At 36.1% G+C, this 20,867-nt stretch overlaps 2 protein-coding genes across 2 annotated transcripts in view; one reads left to right on the top strand and one right to left on the bottom strand.

Moving 5' to 3' along the window:
- The window catches only part of OXA1L (OXA1L mitochondrial inner membrane protein), a 189,712-nt gene that overhangs the window by 33,470 nt on the left and 135,375 nt on the right, over window positions 1–20,867 (top strand). The window lies entirely within an intron of this gene.
- The window catches only part of fs(2)ltoPP43 (female sterile (2) ltoPP43), a 58,522-nt gene that overhangs the window by 27,505 nt on the left and 10,150 nt on the right, over window positions 1–20,867 (bottom strand). The window contains exons 2-3 of the mRNA XM_090401930.1: window positions 10,865–11,206; window positions 6,205–6,353 (exon numbers count right to left, since the gene is read on the bottom strand). Coding sequence (XP_090258056.1) covers window positions 6,205–6,353; window positions 10,865–11,206 — 491 coding nt within the window. The remainder of the gene's footprint in view (window positions 1–6,204; window positions 6,354–10,864; window positions 11,207–20,867) is intronic.

Genomic DNA, 20,867 nt, shown 5'->3' with positions numbered 1-20,867 from the left:
TTACCCGACTTCAATGCTAAAGTCGAACGATAACAGCAGGAGATGATTTCATGGATCATTCAGAGAAGTACAGACTTCTGTTCAAGTAAGATCTTTCCATTGCTTAACTAGAGAAAAATATTGTGATGGTGATTTAATTAAGGGACTTGTTTTATAGTGATACTTGAGAACTTCAGGCCTTATGCTGATAGCTGAGATATTTTGTTTTATGTGAGAGAAGGTCAGGTAAAAAATTTAAGGTGAAACATCGTGTATTCAATGTTATAGCTATTGCCAATATGATGAGGAACTAAATTGTAGACATAGTCATTAGTTGTAATTTGAGGCATAGAAGCGAATTTACTTAGAACTTGAAATTAACCCATTGTGCATTTCATTGATGTTAAATAAATTGTTTTCTTCTTTAAATAACTTGCCTGATTTGAGTCCAATGTACTACTCATTAAACTCAAATCTGTATAAGCCTTAAGCTAGATATTGTAACGACTGCATAACAGAAAATTTAAGTTGCTAGATTTAATTAGAATTAAGAGAGAGGGGTTCCGTGTGTTTTACTGTGTTATTCTTTTGGAGGGAGATTCAACTCCTACCCACGAATTTGGTGGCGCAGCCAGAAACTAAATAAATTTTCCAAATTCAGTTGAGAATAAACACCAGTAGGTCAGACAAAGAGATTGGCTCCAGCCTGAGGCGATTTCTTTGTTATGTAAGTTTTGCACATGTGAGCTTTATTATTTGTGGCCATAAGTCAGAAGTATAATAAGGGTCAAGAAGATAAGCTTTAAACGAGATAACTATAGTTTTTCACAAAGGCGCAGAAGACAAGATATAATTGAAGATTTGATAACATATTTTAATAAGATGTAATTAACATGAAATTTTAATAAGATGTAATAATGAAATTAACAGATTTTAACAGCCAGCATAAGTGAGTCACTGCTCATAAAACATGTTCGGCGAATGATTAGCACATGATCACACAAATCGCGCTGTAACTGGTTCTTTTGTCACGTGGCGTGACTTTCTGCGGCAGTTTTAATGCATGCTGGCAGATGTTCCAAAGTACGCATATGCTTACTCGTGGTGAATGGTATATGTACGTACGCATTTTGTAGACCTGTTCAATATAAATTTAAAATTAGATGTGTATGAATGGTAAAACACATCTTTGTAACCCTAACCTTAAAATATGGACAAAAGTAAAAGAGTTAATTTAACGTTAAATCAAAAATTAGAAGTCATACAAAAGTTTGATTCGGGAGTGTCTGTGTCTCGTATATATGAGCAATATGGCATAAAAAAGCAAACTGTATCTATCTTTAAAAATAAGAGACAAAATAAAAAACTTGTGATAATGTGATGTAGGTGAAAACACCAATCCACGAAAACATGAAATTGGCACGTAAAACTTCAGTTGAAGAAGCATTGTTGAAGTGGTAAGCACAGCAACGTTCTTGTGGGATTCCAGTTCAGGCAGTTGAATTGAAATCTGCAGTGATTAAATTAGCAAATCAAATGAATACGTCATTCAAAGCAAGCAATGGATGGCTTTGACACTTTTGCAAAAGGCATGGAATTATGAACAAACAAATTTATGGTGAAGCTTTAAGTACTCCAATAGAAGATATTGAACCATTTAGGCAAAAATTAATAGAACGTATAAATAACAAAATTCTATTACACTCTCAGATTTATAATGCTAACGAAACTGGTTTGTTCTGGCATTCTGTGCCAGAAAACATACAAAATATGAAAAATTGACACCTGGCAGAAAAGTCAGCAAGGATAATATCTTGACACTGCTTTGCACTAATGCCGACGGATCACATAAACCGACACCCGTAATTATTGACTTGTAAACCTACAGTTTTAAAAAATATAATGAATCATCTGCATGTTTCGTATTATAACTCTAAAAAGGCATGGTTCAACTCTAACATTTTTCAAGACTTGTTTTTTAAAGAATTTGTAACTGCAGTCAGGAAATTTCAAGTCAAAGAGCTTGGAATACCACCAGAAGATGCAAAATGTTTATTGCTTTTAGACAACACTCCTGCTCATCCATCCGAAAATATTTTATGTTCACGAGATGACAATTTAGATCACTTATCTAGCCCATGGAATAATTCTGGCAACAAACGAATATTATTATTACAAGCGACTCCAGGGAGTCCTTAGACTCATCGAGGGAGGCCCTAAACACCATGTCCACACAACTATTCGACATTCTCACAGTATCTATCATACCTTGATGTGAACTCATTCAGTCATAGTACCCACAACAGACTCTGGCAGCTTATTCCATTCATTTACCACTCTAAAATTAAAGAACCCAGCTTCCATAGATGTTCTCTAGTTCTCCCACCACCAGTCCTGATCTCAAAAATATCTGAATTAATCCTATAGAAACCCTTTAGCAATTTGAATGTCTCAATCATATCTCCCCTTTTCCGCCTATCAACTAAATAATATATTTCAATATTTTGCAACGTCACGTTGCCATCTTCAAAGGAACTTAAAATAAAGACATATGCACGCAGGCACTACACACAGTAAATGAGGACAAAGCAAGGACGCTACTGTTTCTCCTAAAAGTCCTGATGGTTCCCCCCCTAGTGGATCATGTAGGTATTCTTGGCCGTTGGGCTGAAGGTCTCCTGATGTACGTCTCCTAGATTTGGGGCAGTCTTGTGCAACCAAATTTGTTGAGGTTTGGCATGTTTCTTAGGGCTGAGCTGTACTACTTTGGCCAAACAGGCAGGACAGCATATATCTGAACACATGGACTACATCTGTTTTCACAGTATAGCCACTCTGGTCTTGCAGACAATGCTCTGGATACACACCACAGAATACAGTGGAACAAAGTCACAATAATACACCGCAGCAAGTTCAAATTTGAAAGACTTTTCATGGAATCAGCCTGAGTCCTAAGAAACATGCCAAACCTCAACAAATTTGGTTGCATGAGACTGCCCCAAATTTGGGAGGCATACATCAGGAGACCTTCAGCCAAACGGCCAAGATATTGCCTACATAGCCCGCTAGGGGGCACCATCAGGAATTTTAGGAGAAACAATAGCTTTCTTGCTTCATCCTCATTTACTGTGTGTGTAGTGCCTGCCTGCACGTGTCTTTATTTTAAGTTCCTTTGAAGATGGCAACGTGACGTTGCCGAAATATTGGAAATATATATTAAAGTTTAATTTATATTCTAGTGTACATTATGAATTCCTTAAGTTAATTAATAATCATGTATAATAAACGTATAAGCCTTTCTATGAGAATTACTATCATTCACGGAGATTCCATCGCATGCAAGGCCCACCAATATGTTAAAATGAAGCTGAAGTTATCAAGACAACTGAATCATCTGACCTTCCTAACACGCTGCCTGGATAATCAGGTAATCCCAAACTGTGTGAAATTTAAGCACCATTTCTTTTCGCAAAAGGCTCTCCAAATTTATAACCATGCCAGCTATGCTCTGCTACGGGAACAAATTGCTTCCATGCGCATTCTCCTAGCTGATGCAAACAAAGCTATTCGGGCGCTTGAAGAAGAGCTTTCCAACACGCTAAATCACAAGCATTGGTCAATTTTATATGACGTCTTGTGCACTGTGGCAAATAAAGAATTTCAGAAAATACGGAGTCGGCATATTAAGAAATTTGAGAAATTAAAAAAAGAACTTGACCTCTGAACCAAAAACTTCCAACCAACACTGTAGTCAACCTTTCTTCAGTTATGTGAAGCCTGCAGCACTCATCGCTCTTTCACATGGCCACAACTTCGGCATTGCTCCTATAAAAATAACGGCCGAGAATATAATGATCCAGACTGAATGCAGTATCTGCCACCTTCCAAAACCACATCGCCAACAATATCAGACTGGATGTAGCTTGTGTTCCCACCAAAGCAAAACCACCAAAAAACCAACATATCCAATAGTGAATATAAAGCTCTGCAAGAAATGAAGAAAAACAAAAAAAATAGTAATCACCAAAGCGGAAAAGAGCAATGCCACCGTAGTACTCAACCAAATGGACTACACAGGTAAGCTTAATGCTCTGTTATTAGATCGGGCTACTTACCTCCCTATTGAATACAATCCCACCAACTCACAAATCAGAAAACTATACTGGCAACACACCATCACACATAAAAAATTCAGCCCACTTCAAAAGCCAGCATAGAAAATCTTACACTCCAGCATACTGACATAATGGCCAGTTTTGACGTCTCCTCTTTATTCACAAATGTCCCACTCAAGGAAACCTTAGAGCTAATCCAAGCTAAATTTCCTCCCGATATCTCAGCCCTATTTCAGTTCACAATGAATTCAGGCTATTTCGTTTGGCAGGGAAAATTCTACAAACAAATAGAGGGGACAGCCATGTCCCCTCTATCAGGAATGGGTTCACCACTCTCCACACCCTTGCGGAGATTTTTGAAGAGAAAGCCTTAAACTCTGCCCCACAAAAACCAACCATATGGCTTTGCTAAGTTGATGATGTATTTGCTATTTGGCCACATGGCTCTGATACACTCCTCTCTTCTTAACACACTTAAACAACCAACACCCCAAAATCAAGAGTTCACTCTGGAAAAAGAGGAAAACAACAGCCTCCCTTTCCTAGACACACTAGTCACCCACCAGCCTGATGGAACCTTGGTTTTCTCAGTTTATAGAAAACCCACCCATACAGGCAGATACATTCACCAACAATCCCATCACCCCTCCTCACAACAATATGGAGTTATTAAGACACTATACAACAGGGCTAAACTAATCTGTTCAAATGACAATGCCCTAACCACTGAACTAAATCACATCCTCAACACTTTGTCAGCCAATGGCTACCCCCCCCCCAAAAAAAAAAATCCAAAAAATATTGAAACCAGTAAACCACAACCCTCCCCCTTCACAACTAGGATTACTTTAAATCCATCACCATTCCCTGCATCAGAGACATCTCAGAAAAAATTACCAAAATCTTAAAAAAACATGACTTGACCTCTTGTTACAGACCATATCGAAAATTGGCAACTGTTATTCGCTCCACTAAAGACCAACCACTTCCCCTACCAGGTCCCTTGCAGCTGTAAGCTGTCCTACTTTGGCCAAACAGGCAGGACAGCGAATATCAGAATTTCAGAACACAAGGACTACATCCGTTTTCAGTATAGCCACTCTGGTCCTACAGACCATGCTCTGGATACACTCCACAGAATACAGTGGAAGAAAGCCACAATAATACATCATAGCAAGTTCAAATTTGAAAGACTTTTCATGGAATCAGTCTGAGCCCTAAGAAACATGCCAAACCTCAAAAAATTTGGTTGCATGAGACTGCCCCAAATTTGGGAAACGTACATCAGGAGACCTTCAGCCCAACAGCTAAGAATACCTACATAGCCTGCTAGGGGGCACCATCAGGACTGTTAGGAGAAACAATAGCTTCCTTGCTTCATCCTCATTTACTGTGTGTAGTTGCCTGCATGCACGTGTCTTTATTTTAAGTTCCTTTGAAGATGGCAATGTGACATTGCTGAAATATTGGAAATATATATTAAAGTTTAATTTATATTCTAGTGTACATTGTGAATTCCTTAAGTTAATTAATAATTCATAGAACTGAGCCTGGCTGCCAAGAATAGTCAATTCATGCTGAAGGGAAGAAATAAATAAAGAATGTACGAATTGTTCACAACACGCAAAATCACGTGCTTTATAACATAAATTTTCCAACTGTTGGACAAGCAAAAGTTACCACTTTAAGAACTAGAATTTTCATAAAAGAAAAGCTAATTTTCTGACGTATAATAATAAACACTCATCCCACGAAACACATTGATTACCCTATTATTGGAATGAATTCTCTTTCTTCTGACATGCGCAGAAATGTAGAAGGGTCAGAATAATAGCAGTAAATTGAATCATAGCTGTATTTTTCTTTCTAAGAGGAAGGCATCTAAGCTTTTTTTTATTCCCTCCCCCATACCACCCTGTGTGTGTCACACTAACATATAACTCTAGTTTTTTACAAAAAGAAATTAAATTACAGTTAACTCATACAACAATCTTATAGGTCTTGCAAAAGTTTTAAAAGAGTAGTTTCAGATAAGCAATAAGCTACCAATTTTAAAAATAATTTAATCATGAAAATAATTCGCTATTCAACTTTTCAGTAACAAAAATACCTCAGAGTATTAGCCATGAACTCTTCACTGACAGACTTATCTGTTGGTATATAAAGATCGTATACAAATAACTCATCATTGTCCTGGTTCAAAATGACTTTCTCTCTTATGAGAGGAATTCCATTACAAGTAATAGTCTCTTTAGTTTCCTGCAAAGGTAAGCACAAATTTTTATATATGACTCACATAACAAAAATTAATTAGTAACTACATATCAAGTATTTAAAATAATATAATTATTAAAAATATAAATTTAAAACCAAGTATATCAATTTCAGATTATAAGCTACACATCAGATCTTGAAAAAATTTCGCCAGATCTAGGCACAGTGGAATGTAGAACATGCAGAAAAGTAATCTTAACATAAATGCTGTTAAAACACACCATTCACTAACCCACTTAAACTTATTGGCTAAATGGGTAGTCTAAAGTTTTTTACTTTGGGGGATAATATATATTAAGGATACCAAGTAATTTTATAAAATTGGTTTTTTTTACTCCTTCTCCCAAGTAAGCAAAACAGTTTTAAGTTTGCATCTGAACGTAGTTCAACTCTAAAGGTAGTGAAACCAGGGCAACTCGTTGTAAAGGTGGGTAAAGCTCTGCTCACTATTCTTAGTATTTCCCATAATGTAAAACACATCTCACTAAGAGATGTATACTGTTATACATTATGGGTGGGGGGTCACTACCCAGACTGGTTTCAACCTTTTTTGAGGTCTCCTCAGTGAGTAGCTAGACCCTGAAACACCAAGGTTTTAGTAATACAGAGCCTTATCAACTTTACCTATACAAGTTGCTACAAGGTGCTTTTACTTTGAATAAGAAACTCTGGATGAGATAAAGATGTCAAAAGTTTTTTTACCTTGGGGATAATATATATTAAGGATACCAAGTAATTTTATAAACTTGTTTGTTTTTTACTCCTTCTCCCAAGTAAGCAAAACAGTTAAGTTTGCGCCTGAACATAGTTCAAGGCACAAACTTAACTGTTTGTGAACAAAACTGGTTTTGCAAACTTAACTGTTTGCAACACCAGGGCAACTCGTTGTAAAACGAGTTGCACTACCTTTAGACTTGAACTACGTTCAGGCGCAAACTTAACTGTTTTGCTTACTTGGGAGAAGGAGTAAAAAAAACCAAGTTTATAAAATTACTTGGTATCCTTAATATAAATGGATAGTGTCATCACCTTCCAATCAACATACTGGGTTTGAATACCACTACCATGGATGTCTTTAAAAGTCCTGATTAAGTAGCAGATAATTTTATTGACAGGCATAAGAACATCTTGCTAATGGAAATCAGTAGGCACAAAAGACAATCTAATCATGTTTGCTCTCTAGGGCAGAATTCACAGCTTATCTAACTCTTGGTCATGTGGATGGCTGACAGTAACAATAAATAAAGATTACGGGAACGTATGGCTTTAGGTATGTCACAGTTTTCTAACCTTTTATGGGTGTGTGTGGGGGGGGGAAGCAGAAATAGTGGCTTAAGCTAGCTATATTGATTTTTATTATATGCATGCAATTTATAGACACAAGAACACCGTTGGTGGTAAAAGTTGGAAGAATAAGTACTGGAGATGGTGAGTTGTGTACAGTGGAGTACAGTGCCCTCCAGCAACGAGTCCTTGGAGGTGTTACATTATAATGATAATAATTTTTTTTCTCTAATATAAAAAAGATGCAATACTTCCACAACGACACAGACTTTATAAACCACATATGTTTGAATCCAACTAGGATATGAGAACACTTATATTCAGAACATCTATGGATCCACTAACTCACCTTCAACGGATGGTCAGCTAGTTGATCTTATACAGAGACATCCCCCCCCCCACACACACACACATACACACAGACAAAAGCAAGCAGAGTCTAAATGCTGGCCTGGTTGGAAGAAGAGTAAATGTATCTACTCTCCAAAAACAGGCTGTGAGTTTATGTGCTTAACAGGCTATGATGGGAGATGAATTTCACTGCTCAGTGTGAGATTAATGCCCTGTTTAGAGGCCTAAGATGGTTTGAACAAGTTCCATGTTTGATCTCTAGAGCCAAGTTTCTAGATTATGCAATAAATAAAATTACAAATAATATAGGCATAAAATGAATAAAAAATAATAGAAGAAAAAACTTTAGCCTGTCTAAACAATATTAATATACTATGGGTTTGCAACCTTTCATGGATGTGAGGCACATCAAAAATTAATCTATGTATTAAATTTACCAATGATTCTCCAAAAAACACCTGCTGACAGTATTTAGAATATCAACAAACAATATTAGATAGGAAGAATGTCAGAATGTCAAATTCTGTAGTATGCTAGCAATTAAGATTTTAATTGTTAAACTTACTTTTTTTTTGTTCCCTTGTACATTCTGATCACACATAAAACTAGTCTAAACTCATCTCGTAATAACGTTACATGAAAATTAGATGGAAAACAGCAATGGATAAATTGTGGTATTTGTGCATTGCCACCTAACTGGACTTAGGTTTCCTGTTGGAAGGCTGAAGATTATAGGATAAAATGGCAGTGATTTATATGGCTTTAATATATTAAATTCTTCATCAATGCCCACTGAATCCATTCTTGCGAACTCTTTCCACAAGACACCTTTACATCATCTACTCACTCGCTCTCATCTTGGCCATCCTCTTCTGTTTATGCCATCCATTCTACCAAATACAAAGGTTTTTTATCTTTTCTCATCCATCCTGCAGATGTCCAAAAATATGAAGTTTTCATCATATTATTTTCTGCATTAGGCTCTCTTTCCAATTTACTTTTCTACAGAGTTCTTCATTCATTACCTTTTGCATCCATCCACATAGCAACTTTCTGTAGCACCTTCTTTCAGTTGCCATTCACCTCCCGGTCTCTGACCATGGCCAACATCTATAAAATACCTCATAAATATGCATGTTTCCTGCTCTCGGCTTTGTGTCAAGGTTTACTACTTTACTTTTCCATATCTTATCCAATGACACTGTAGGATTACTTTCACTTTTGTTTCACTTTTGTTTCAGTCAAAATTATGCATCATATTGCTCCTAGGCACACAAAGTCCTAATTTCTTCCAGCCTACACTGCACATAGTGGCTGCATGGACTGAAATTCTTCACATTCATTCTTCATGTGCACTGAGGACCGAATGCTTTTAGATTCTTAATATGGAATGATGACTGAATGCCTCTAAGTCAGAATCCCATATGTCTCAACATACTCAGGATGCATCTCAACAGATCATAGTATGGTAGCTGCCCTTATAAGCATGACCCAGACCAGTACCCAGCTCATCTGCAGATGATTTGATACCCATGTCACACCTGAATGGTGGGCATTGGAAGCAGCAGCCACATAATCTCAATAGCTGTCATAATACTTCCATTCTAGTAGATTTATCTCCAGATAAACTGCACCATAACAGTACAAAAGCAACTCTGGATAGCACTGTCTTTCAATGCACAAGACACAAATGGTATTGTTGCAGTAGCCAGATGGGATTCTGACAGAGGCATTCAGTCATCATTGCAAATTAAGGACCTAACAGTACATGGAAAATGAACCTTAATGTTCAGTCCAGACAGCACTATGTGCATCGTTGAGCCCTTGAAAATACCACTTCAAGGCTGCTATGGATTTGGCCAAGAATATGACTTATGTTCCCATCTTAACTTATTCCACCCTACTGCCTGACTACCTTAAATCTATCTTATACTAATTTACCTCTGCATGCTATATTTCCATCTAACCCTACTTAGGAACTATTTGCAATGTATCACTGATAGAATCCACCATCATAGTTTGTGTAATAGAGTTTCATGCGGTCAAATGCCTTTGCAAACTCCAGCAGTATCATCATGTAACCATTTCCTTTATCCAACTCAGCTGTCAAGGATGACATGTTATTCACTCCACCAAGCAACATAGGACACACATAATATCACAAATGTTAATGATTAATCATTTTTTTCCAGTAATGAAAGTATTTCTATTCACACCTGTTCTTTCTGCCCCCCCCCCCATATTTCTCACTATCAATAACATGGCTCAGTGATCGTTCACATATTTACATCATTTAGTAATTTAAATATACCAACCAAATATAGCATTCTTCTTAATGTTTTCTAATATATATTCTAAAACAAATGCATTAGTTTCCCTCTCCTGTGCAGATTTGGTTTTAATCAAAGAATCATCAAGACATTTGCTGAAACGCAAAGATGAAATCTCACCGCTGCCACTCACAAATAATTAGGGTGGCTGCGAGAGACCCAACCACCCCGACATGAACATGTTAACTAGCATCAGATAAAGATGAAAGTCCCCCACCCTCAGGCTTTTATTATTTTATCAGGTTTTACTACTTTTTTTAAAAAAAGTTTATAAAGGTGAGCACGCACACACGCGCATGCACGCACACACGCACGCACACACACACACACACACAATATCATCACTAACAGAAAGGCTTGGTCTTATGGAACTAAGATGTTTAATATGTACTAAATGTTTTTTTAATGTATTTTGCACCCTAATGACTTTTCGTTATAAGAAAAATCACCTCCATGGAACATCATTGTTTATCAATGTTAATATTAAAAGGTTATATCAAATACAAATGTGATTCAAAGTGAATAACATACCTTTTGCTCTTCGGGTGGTTGTATATCTTCAGCATCTAAAACATCATACAGCTTATAAAAGTCCTGTAAAGTATCATGTTCTAGTTTCTCAGCAGCATCATTTTCATGAAAATTGCTTTGTTTATCTATACTGGAAGCACTTTCATTCTCATCCACACAGTTGAGTTTCACTGATCTTTGCCTGTTCAACAACTGTAAACGTTTATCTTTACTCTTATTTTTGCGCTCATCTCTTCGTTGCTGGCTAAGATTCACATGATGAACTTTTGGATCCTGACCCCATTTTATTTTCTCAGTTCTTTCCTTCTTGACAGCTGTAACATACTTATGAATTGTATCATCCTAAAAAAAGTAAACAAAATAACTGCTGACTGTATTTCATGACATCACTACTGAATTTTAAAACTTGAAGATGAAAATTATTTGCAAACAAATGATTTTATGTGCATTCTGTTAACCAGTGCTTCCCAAACTGTGGGCTGCAGCCCCCTTGGGGGCTGTAGGTTTTGTTGAAGGGGACCATGAAATAATAAAAACAAATTTAAAATGTTTTAAGACCAAGTAGATTTTTTTTATTTTAAAAGAAACGTATTTAACTTTTATTACTTATTATTTCTTTTTTGTTATTTTTTATATTTTAATGGAAAAATTCACACATTGGTGTTGGTTCACAAACTTTGCTTCCTGCGTATTTTGGCGTTTAATGAATATTAGTAAATATTGCTTATTCATATGTTTCATTTCAAAGCAGTGGTTAATTGTATTTACTTCGAATGCTCTCCAGGGAAGCTCCAAATCTTCCTGTCCCTTTCATCACGTGTTTGTAATCAGGAATTGTTGATATTGACTTTATATACATATCAAAACTTTGATAGATGCAACGAGTGAGATCGCGTTGTTGAGTGGAGCGAAACAAAGGGCAAAGCGGCAGCTAGGGCGTATGAACAAAAGTCGATTGAGTGTACCAGCCAATAATAAAAAGTATGATAGGAAAAATAAGCGTATGAGTGTGAACGTAAACAAAATGAAGGAGAAAGTGCTGTATGGAGACTCGTTAGTACGAAGTGTGTTAGTAGAGGATTTGACAAAATCGTACCAACCTGGTGCGACCATAAAGGATGTAACTGAGTCTATTAGAGAGCAAAAGGAAAGGGTGAAAGAATTAATTGTTGTGGCAGGTACGAATAATTTGAAAGGAGATAAAATGGAAATGATAGAGGACCTGAATGAATTGTTTAAGGTAGCAAAAGAAAAGAGTGAGAGAGTTAGGATGATTAGTCTTTTGTCACGGTATGACAGTGAAGTGTTTAAAAGGATGGCCATAATTGCAAATGACTTTATGCGTGGGTTATGTATGACGAGTGGTGTGGAATTTGTGGACGTGTGGAGTGAGTTCGATGGGTGAAAGAATCTATATAAGATGGATGGCTTGCATTTGAATGGATTCGGTGTAAGGAGACTTGAAAGTATTGCTGAATGTAGTGGATGTGCAAAATCAGGGAAACTAGATTCGTTAAGGGGGGGGGGGGGAGTAGATATACAGACCTTAGGGAGGCAGTTGAATGTATGAATGAGTATAATATGCCTGAGCGAATAAGGACAACAAATCAGAATGAGATAGTTAATATAAGGCATCAAGGTAGGGATGGGGCTAATGGGGGTCTTAAATTCATGTACACTAATGCAAGAAGCGTTAGGAATAAGAAGGAAGAATTTTTGGCCTTGGTTGGCACTTCCAGACCACAGGTTATTGGCATTAGTGGAAACATGGTTGACTGTAGATGATATAGCTAGTGGGATTGAATGTGATGGGTATAGTGTGTTCAGGAATGACAGGGAGAATAAAATGGGGGGGAGGAGTATTGTTGATGATAGCTGATGAGCTACAGCCAAGGAGAATAGAAGTTGAATTGCAGGATAGAGCACATTTGAGGTCATTTGGTGTGAGATTGTGGCTAGCAGAACAAAATATACAATTAGGTGCTGCTATAGACCAGGTGATGGAAAAGATGGTGGAGACAGAGTGCACAAGCATATAGAAGAAATGAGTGGAAGGAGGGTAATTATTATGGGAGATTTCAACTATGGTCGCATTCATTGGAGTGAGGAGAGGACACACGGGAGGAAGGAATTGGATTTTATGCAGTTATTAAGGGATAACTATCTGCGACAGCATGTAATGGAAAATACTAGGGGTCAGAGTGCTTGACCTAGTAATTACATCTGAGGATTTGGCTGTAACAAATATGACCACATTGCCACCAGTTGGTGAGAGTGATCATAGGGTCTTGACTTGGGAGGTGGCTAAAGGTGTGGAATTTACAATTAAGACAGGGTACATGTGGAATTATCAGGCTGGAAAGTATGACAAGCTTAGGAGTTTGATTAGTTCAGTGCCTTGCAGTTGATAGTGCATGGGAGGCAGTTAAGAAGTGTTTGCATGAAGCAATGGCTGACTGTATACCTAGAGTCCGAGTAATAAATCAAGTAGGGGTTAAATGGATGAATAACACCATTAAGCTTGAGCTGCAAAAAAAAGAAACAACTATGGAGGGAATTTAAGAAGAAAGGTGACCAGCAGGCACATGAACGGTATAAAGTGCAGGCCAGAAGGGTAACGAGTGTGGTAAGAAAAGCAAAAAAGGATTACGAAAGAACATTGGCAATGCAGGCTAAAGAGAATTCTAAACAGTTTTTTCGATATGTTGCAAGTAAAAGGAAAAATGTATATGGCAGAATGATTTTAAAGAATGCTGATGGTAAGGAGTACAAAATATAACTGCATTTTTTTTTTGTGTGTGTGTGTGGTGTGTTAATTAAATATGTTAATGCTGTAAATTTGTCTCTGATGAATTCATCAGTTAGAAACAGATGAGTATTTTACAGATTTACAGCACTCATAGATATAACATGGATGTAGGACAGATGTGTAAAATAAAAGCATAACTGCTGTCAATTAATAATTATTTCTCACATATTTGATGAAATACATTGCCTGAACATGTGGTGAGTGCAGAGACAAGTCAGGTGAGTGCAAGTCAATTATGATGAGCTATGTGTGAGAGTGAGGCCTCCTGCAATGAGCTCTAGACTCCATGGGTGGTCTGACAATGATGATGATAATATTTTGTAGAATCTGCCTAGTGTGATCTAAGGAATTTGTAGGTCGAGTCACACCAGTCAGAAAATAAGTGTATTTTACCACCTATCCAAACTTAGTAAAAGAAAACATTCTCTTGGATACTTACCTAGAGGTAGGGCAAATGGTATGTAAAATAAATTAACAAGAATTGTTGTTAAATGATAATTATCACACAGTTAACTTTTAAATTCAGTTCATTATTATTAAAATACAGTATCACATAATTAAAATATACCATTTTGCTCAAGCAAAATTAGTCCACTATATCTTGAACATGTTCCAAATTAAAAACAAATTTATGTATACTAATAAAATTCTACAACAATACTGGAACTATATGAAAAAACTGTACACACAGATTCAATTAAGTTCTAGAAAAGAGTTCAGAATGAAAAAAAAATTTATTTTATTATCAAAGTAGTAGTAGTACACAACATTCAGCTATGTAAACAGTGCATTTATCTCTAGCTACTTTCAGTTAATCCTTACCTGATGTTAACCTGATATACTTTTGCTTTTTAAACTGTGCACCACTAAAACTGAGAAACACATAAGAAAAGCAACTCATTGCCATTGTTTTTCAAATTTGAATCAAAAACAAAATAGTGCTCTGTTTTGTATCTTAACTATTTAACAAACCTAAAATTAGACTTTTGATTTACTTTTACACTTTTTTCCTAAACTAGGAAAAGAAAAAGGAAAGAAAAGACCACTTCTAAAAAAATTATTTCAGAATTTTGCTAATGAATTTATTATCCTATAAAAAGAATGGTCTAAAAAAGTGAATCACAAACTTTAAAAATCTAATATTTTGGATTTAAAAAAAAAGGATTACATACAGGTGTGTTAGAGAAGAACAAATTACAAAATAGATTATAACATGCCAAACTAAAGAGAACACACCACTGGAAGAATAATATATTTTATACTAGAGACTTTTTCTTTTCTTTTTTTTTTTGCTGGGGATTTTGTAAAACATTTGAAATAGTTGTTGAAAAATATACACACCTACATGATAGAGAACTACTCTAGGTTTCCTGTGGCTGGCTTGGTACTGAATATACACTTTATCCTCATCAACCTGGTCATTTACTGCCTTAGCTCTAAATGATGCTATCTCTACAAAGAGAAGTACTATTTTATGCGTGTGTGTGTGTGTGTATATATATATATATATATATATATAAAGACATTTCCATAAATGTCCTGTGGAGCAATCCTATACAAAATGTCCAATATACAGGGAAAGTAAGTTCTTTCTAATTATGTTTTATTCTAATGGAATATTATCATCAGATATCCACGGAGTCAGAAAACTCATTACGGAAGGCCCTCATTATCACGCATAGCTAATCAAACCATGCTTTAAATGTGCATTGAACATTTCTGCATTCAGCATACTCACCACCACGACCACTCTGAAAAACCCCTATTCCCCCCCCCCCCCACACACACACACTACTTATACAGCTTCCAGAGAGCTGTTTGTCTTCTCCCCCCCACTCCACTTTATGAAAAACTTCCGCATTAATCTGATAATAACCCCTTACCAACTTATGTGTTAATCGTACCCCCATCTCCTATCCACTAGATGCTTCAAATTGCATTTCCACAATCTTCATTATACCCAACATTCCAGAGATCAGAAACAACCTTAGTCAATCATCTCTAGACCCTTCGTAATAATCCTTTTAAAAACTAGTCTGTGCACAGTAACCCATATGTGACCTGATCAAGGCCAATTATTATTATTATTATTATTACCCCAAGACCACATGGAGTCAAAGACTCATCTGGGAACAGAAATGAAAACAATATACATAATCAATTATGTTCTCAATGTTTTACCTAAATTTTAGATGATTATAAATTATCATCCCCATACCCTCAGCCAGGGCTCCAGAAATACCACCTTAAACTTTAGCAGCCACAAATCTATATATATGTTTGTGTGTGTGTGTGTATGTGAGAGTCTTCTGGAAGTCTTTGGAAATGGCGCTAAATCCTAAATATCAACTTTCTAAATACATTCTAGCCTTCATTAGTCAAACACATTCACATGAATGTGTAAACATGCACAACATTCTGACAATTAGGAATATTTTAAACAGTTGTCACCTTTGTGGGTCCTTACTGTTTTTTCTACTAGCTTACTAGTTTGTACGTTTACACCTGAAGAAATCCTGTGAAATTAGGGGAAATGGTGTGATGTCAATTAAAACAAATGTTATCATCTTATTCTGGTGTTCTGCCTTATAAACTTTAGTCAAATACTCATGAACCAGCAAAGTCTACATACTGTATATATATATACACTGGTGTCCAAAAAGATAAGGATGAACTACATTTTTACCTGTATATGAAAAAATTTTTATGACTATAGCCAAATGTGAACTTAAATTTATTGCCAACATACTAATAAATTATATTATACATAAAATGTATTATACATTTCATACAAATTAAATTGCAATATGCTTTTGGCAAAATTTACAAATTTCCTAAGTTAAGGAATTAATGTACAGTGCTTACAGAAAACTATGCAGAGAGACATTTCAGTATGGAATATGTCCACCCCAAACTGTGATATAGCTCTCACAACATCACACCATGCTTAGCACCAAGTGATTCAGAAGTTCTTGAGGCAAACTGATCCACTCCTTTCTGAACTCCTTTCAGACCAGGATAAAGCCTTGTTTTCTGGAGGGGAATTTTGAGCAGCAATACATCTCCCTATTGCTTCCTAAACATGTTCTATGGGATTGGCATCAAATGGGGAGCGTGCTGGCCACATGATTCGATTAATATCCTTGGTCTCCACTACTTTTGTACAATGTAGTGAGGCATTGTCATCCATCAAAATGAATTCTTCACCTACAGCATTACAGAACAATTGAACATAATGTTGAAGAACTTCGTTGCAATATCATTCACCAGTCACGAGTAGTCCCTTTTTCCAGCACCTGTAGCTTGGTGCATCCATTAAGCATAATGCCTCCCAACATCACTATATTTATCCCTTTCAAGAACATTCTCGCGATGGTAAGCAATACCACTTTCACGCTAGATTAAGTTTCATCTAGAATTAGGTTGACCATATTTCCCTGAGACAAAAAAATGGACATTGGGATGGCAGAAACAGGACGGGGGTTATGTAATATTCTGTATTCATGAAAAAGTAAGATGATAAAAAAAGTTTTATTACATAAACACATTGAGCTTACCATTATTCTTCAGTGACAGAACTCATACAAAAAAATTAGGTAGATGTAGAGGGGGAGGGGACTGTATTTCACCACGATCATATGAATATTTCTATGATGAAGTGATCTTACGCAGCAAATTTCAGTCTTTCAAGCGCCTATCATAAAACTTCTCACACTCCATGACACAATTTTGTCTTACAATTAACATAGTCCTTATTGTCTCAACACTAAATCTAGATTTCTCATTTGGCCACATACTGTTCATAACAGAAAATATTTTCTCAACAAGTGCTGTACTTCCTAGAAGACAAAGAATAAACTACAATATTACAGTCTTGAAAGTCTAGGAGTTTTTTTTTGCTCATTTCAGAAAAAATCTGTGCCCATCTATCAGATACAGGAATATTTTCTTTATTCCATGTATTCAACTGTCCAGTACCGTCAACAGGGTGTAGCATAGAGGCAGCCTGCCTCACGGCATGGCTTAATAAGGGCGCTCGTTCAACCATATTGCAGTAGGCGGCGTCGCTACGCTAAGTATTCCTGTTAGAGTAGCAAGTGCAGAAAGAAATTTTTCCAAGCTTAAACTGATTAAAAATTATTTGCGAACAGCAATGACCCAATAAAGATTCATTGGTCTAGCAAATATATCGATAGAGGCAGACATAGCTTATAATTTAAATTTAAAAGAGCTTATAAACAGTTTTATTGTGCGATATCTCTGTAGAGCAAAATTTAATTAATATTATTATGTAATAGTTTTGCATTAATGTTTCTCTTGTAATAAAAACAAAATAGCAATTGGAGATTTTCTTATATTTTTGACTTATATATAATCCATGAGGGGCGATATTTAATTGTTTGCCTCAGGGCATGATCTAATCTGGCAACGGCCCTGTAACTGCCTCATAATTATAGATTTTATGAGGGTTTACTGATCAAATATACGAGTTTCTTCTGTTTCTGTGTGTGTGATGAGTTCCTCGTTCACGTTGTCCTGCATTTCTTTCCATTCAGATGTCTTCTTTAGTAGCACCCACTTGAACTTCAGTATTTCCTAAACTGCACTTCTACTTGTTGACATATTCTAAGCTGGTTTCATAAAAATTCTCAACTACCTCAAAAAACTTAGCCTCATTAATTTCCCCTGAATCTACTAACATTTTCAGTTGTTTTTTGACATCAGTAGTTATAAACACTTCACTTTTTCTGGACTCTATATTGTTTACAAGATTTTCAATGTTCATGGCTACTTCTGTAGCTGAAATTATCTTTTTCAATTAAGCTAACATATGTTTGGAACGTAGACATTTGAGATCTTGCAAATAACAATTACAATTTAGAACATGGATCTTCAAACAATTTTGACAACATAATAGGGCATTTTTCTTGAGAAAGAAAATAAGAACGAAGCCCATCAAACATGCTTAAAATTCTGTCAATTGATGGACCCAAGGACAAAAATCTTCAATTTCCATGCTCTAATAATTTAGTATAATTATTTCCTGTAAAGTCACAAAAGTTTTTCAGTTCAACTCTGACTGTGTATATATTAAAGTATTTGTATACTTTCACTGTAAAACATTCAATATCAATTGGTAAACAGTCAACAGCACACTGGAGACAATTGTGTATAATGTGTGCCCCACAAAAAAACCCGATAATCTGCCTCTTCAGTTCAGTTTCAAGTTTTTGTCATACATTATTTTTGCCAAGTCTTTTGCAACCACCAAAATTGGTGTTTTTGTGTAATTGGCACGCAAAGCAACTACTTTGCTTTGTAAGGCAAATTTGTCACTTACTTCCTTCAACATAGCACACACTGTAGGTTGGATGTTTCACCACATAAGAAAATAGTCTATAATTTTGTCTTGACATAATTACCATTTTTGTTCCATCACTACACAGCTTGTACAGTTTAATAAATTTGAATTCTTTCTGGAGATCGTCATTAAAACTGCAGTTTTGCTTCCTTGACATTGCAAGGATAGACTTAAAGCTTTAAAAAATATGAAATCTAAACCGATGGCATTGAATAACAAAGCCACCAGTCAGCATACAAGCAAAACAAAAACTAACGCTACGTCTGAGACATGCAAGTGTTGCCAACACATATTTTTTTTATTTTCTCTGAATAAATCACCTTTGCAGCACCTCCAAGGACTCATCAAGGAAGGGCACTCTACTTCTAATCTCTCTATCTCCACTACTTAATCCACCAACTACACAAAATGCTGCTAAAATCATTATCTACAAACAATATGATCTACCATCCGCCACCACTAGTATATTTTGTCTATAAATTGCATGTATTCTAGTGGCCAATTTGTCTGTATGTGTGAGAAAGAACTCCTGCTACCTCTGTATGAGAACAGCTAACTTACCTTCAACCTTCAACATACAAAAAATCCATATAAAGATTCCTTTTGTCATGACGAGAATCGAACTTAAGCTTTTCCAAATGAAGGGTATAACATACTGACATTCTTTCAATTGTGCTATTGAGGTGCTGGGAAACATTCAGGAAACTAACTTTTGGCAGGGACAAACAGTCTAAGAACGAATTAACTTATTAAATTAATTACATAAGATACTATCTCCTGGTAGAAAATTATAAACTTCTTTTTATATTCGTTGGAGACCTACCCATGATCAAATAACTTGACAGTGAATGAGATGATGTTTCAAAATGGGGGGAGTGTAAATTATGTAAAAAAAATAAAGCAATACATTTTAAATACGTTTTAAACAAGATTGAAAATCCTTCTGCCATTTGTCTCTGATAACTTGTCTGTGGTGAGTGGATTCCTAGAGCTCTGCTTCCAGTGATGATTTATAAACACTCCCAACCAATTACACTCTGTATCTCTTCTTTCTTTGTGAATTTTAAACTCTCACACTTTGCAACATGGAACTGACAACCCCATTCAAGTCATCCTGTAAAGCTATAACATCTACTCTGCTCCTCATAGTTGTTCCTACTTTGCATCATCTGAAAACTGTATATCCCCACTTAAACCTTTCCCAATATCTCTAACATACAAGTTAAACAGTAACAGCCCCAAAATAGTCCCTTGAAACATCACTAAGAACTTTCCTCATCTGGCATACCGCTCTCTTATACACAACCTGCCGACACTTACCAGAGCTAATTTTCAATCCAACACGCTGTTATCCGATCCCATCTGTTCCAATTTAATTAACAACTTGTCATGTGGCAATCTACCAAAGGCATCTGCAAAATCTAAACTAACTAATGTATATGTCCCTAGTCCCATGCATTCATGATCTCCTTTTTACAAAGAAGAAGCTTCAAACACAATATTCATTTAGCAACTTCATCAAAGAGAATGTTGCAGTTATCAGACACCAACTGGATCTTGGTCCTCACAAACCTCTCCAACACTTTAACCAAAATTCCAAACACATAGATTGGCCTATAACTCACAGCCTCTCTTATCACCTCCTTTATGAAGCAGAAAAAAAAAAAAACTTCCCTCTTTTACTCCTTTGGAACTTTGCCTATTATACAAGTATATCAAGACAGTTGTTAACTTACATGCCATGGGAAGATTTGAAGCAACTTCTGCTGTTGCACTTGACATTTCCAAGATATTTGATAGGATTTGGCATCATGGGCTTCTCAGCAAATTGC

Source organism: Typopeltis vanoorti, chromosome 12 (genome assembly GCF_054136105.1).
Source record: "Typopeltis vanoorti isolate ZY-2024b chromosome 12, IOZ_Tvanoo_1.0, whole genome shotgun sequence".
NCBI classification, from domain to species: Eukaryota; Metazoa; Arthropoda; class Arachnida; order Uropygi; family Thelyphonidae; genus Typopeltis; species Typopeltis vanoorti.
Note: the sequence above shows the minus strand (reverse complement) of the source record. Positions and strands in the feature narration are given on the sequence as shown.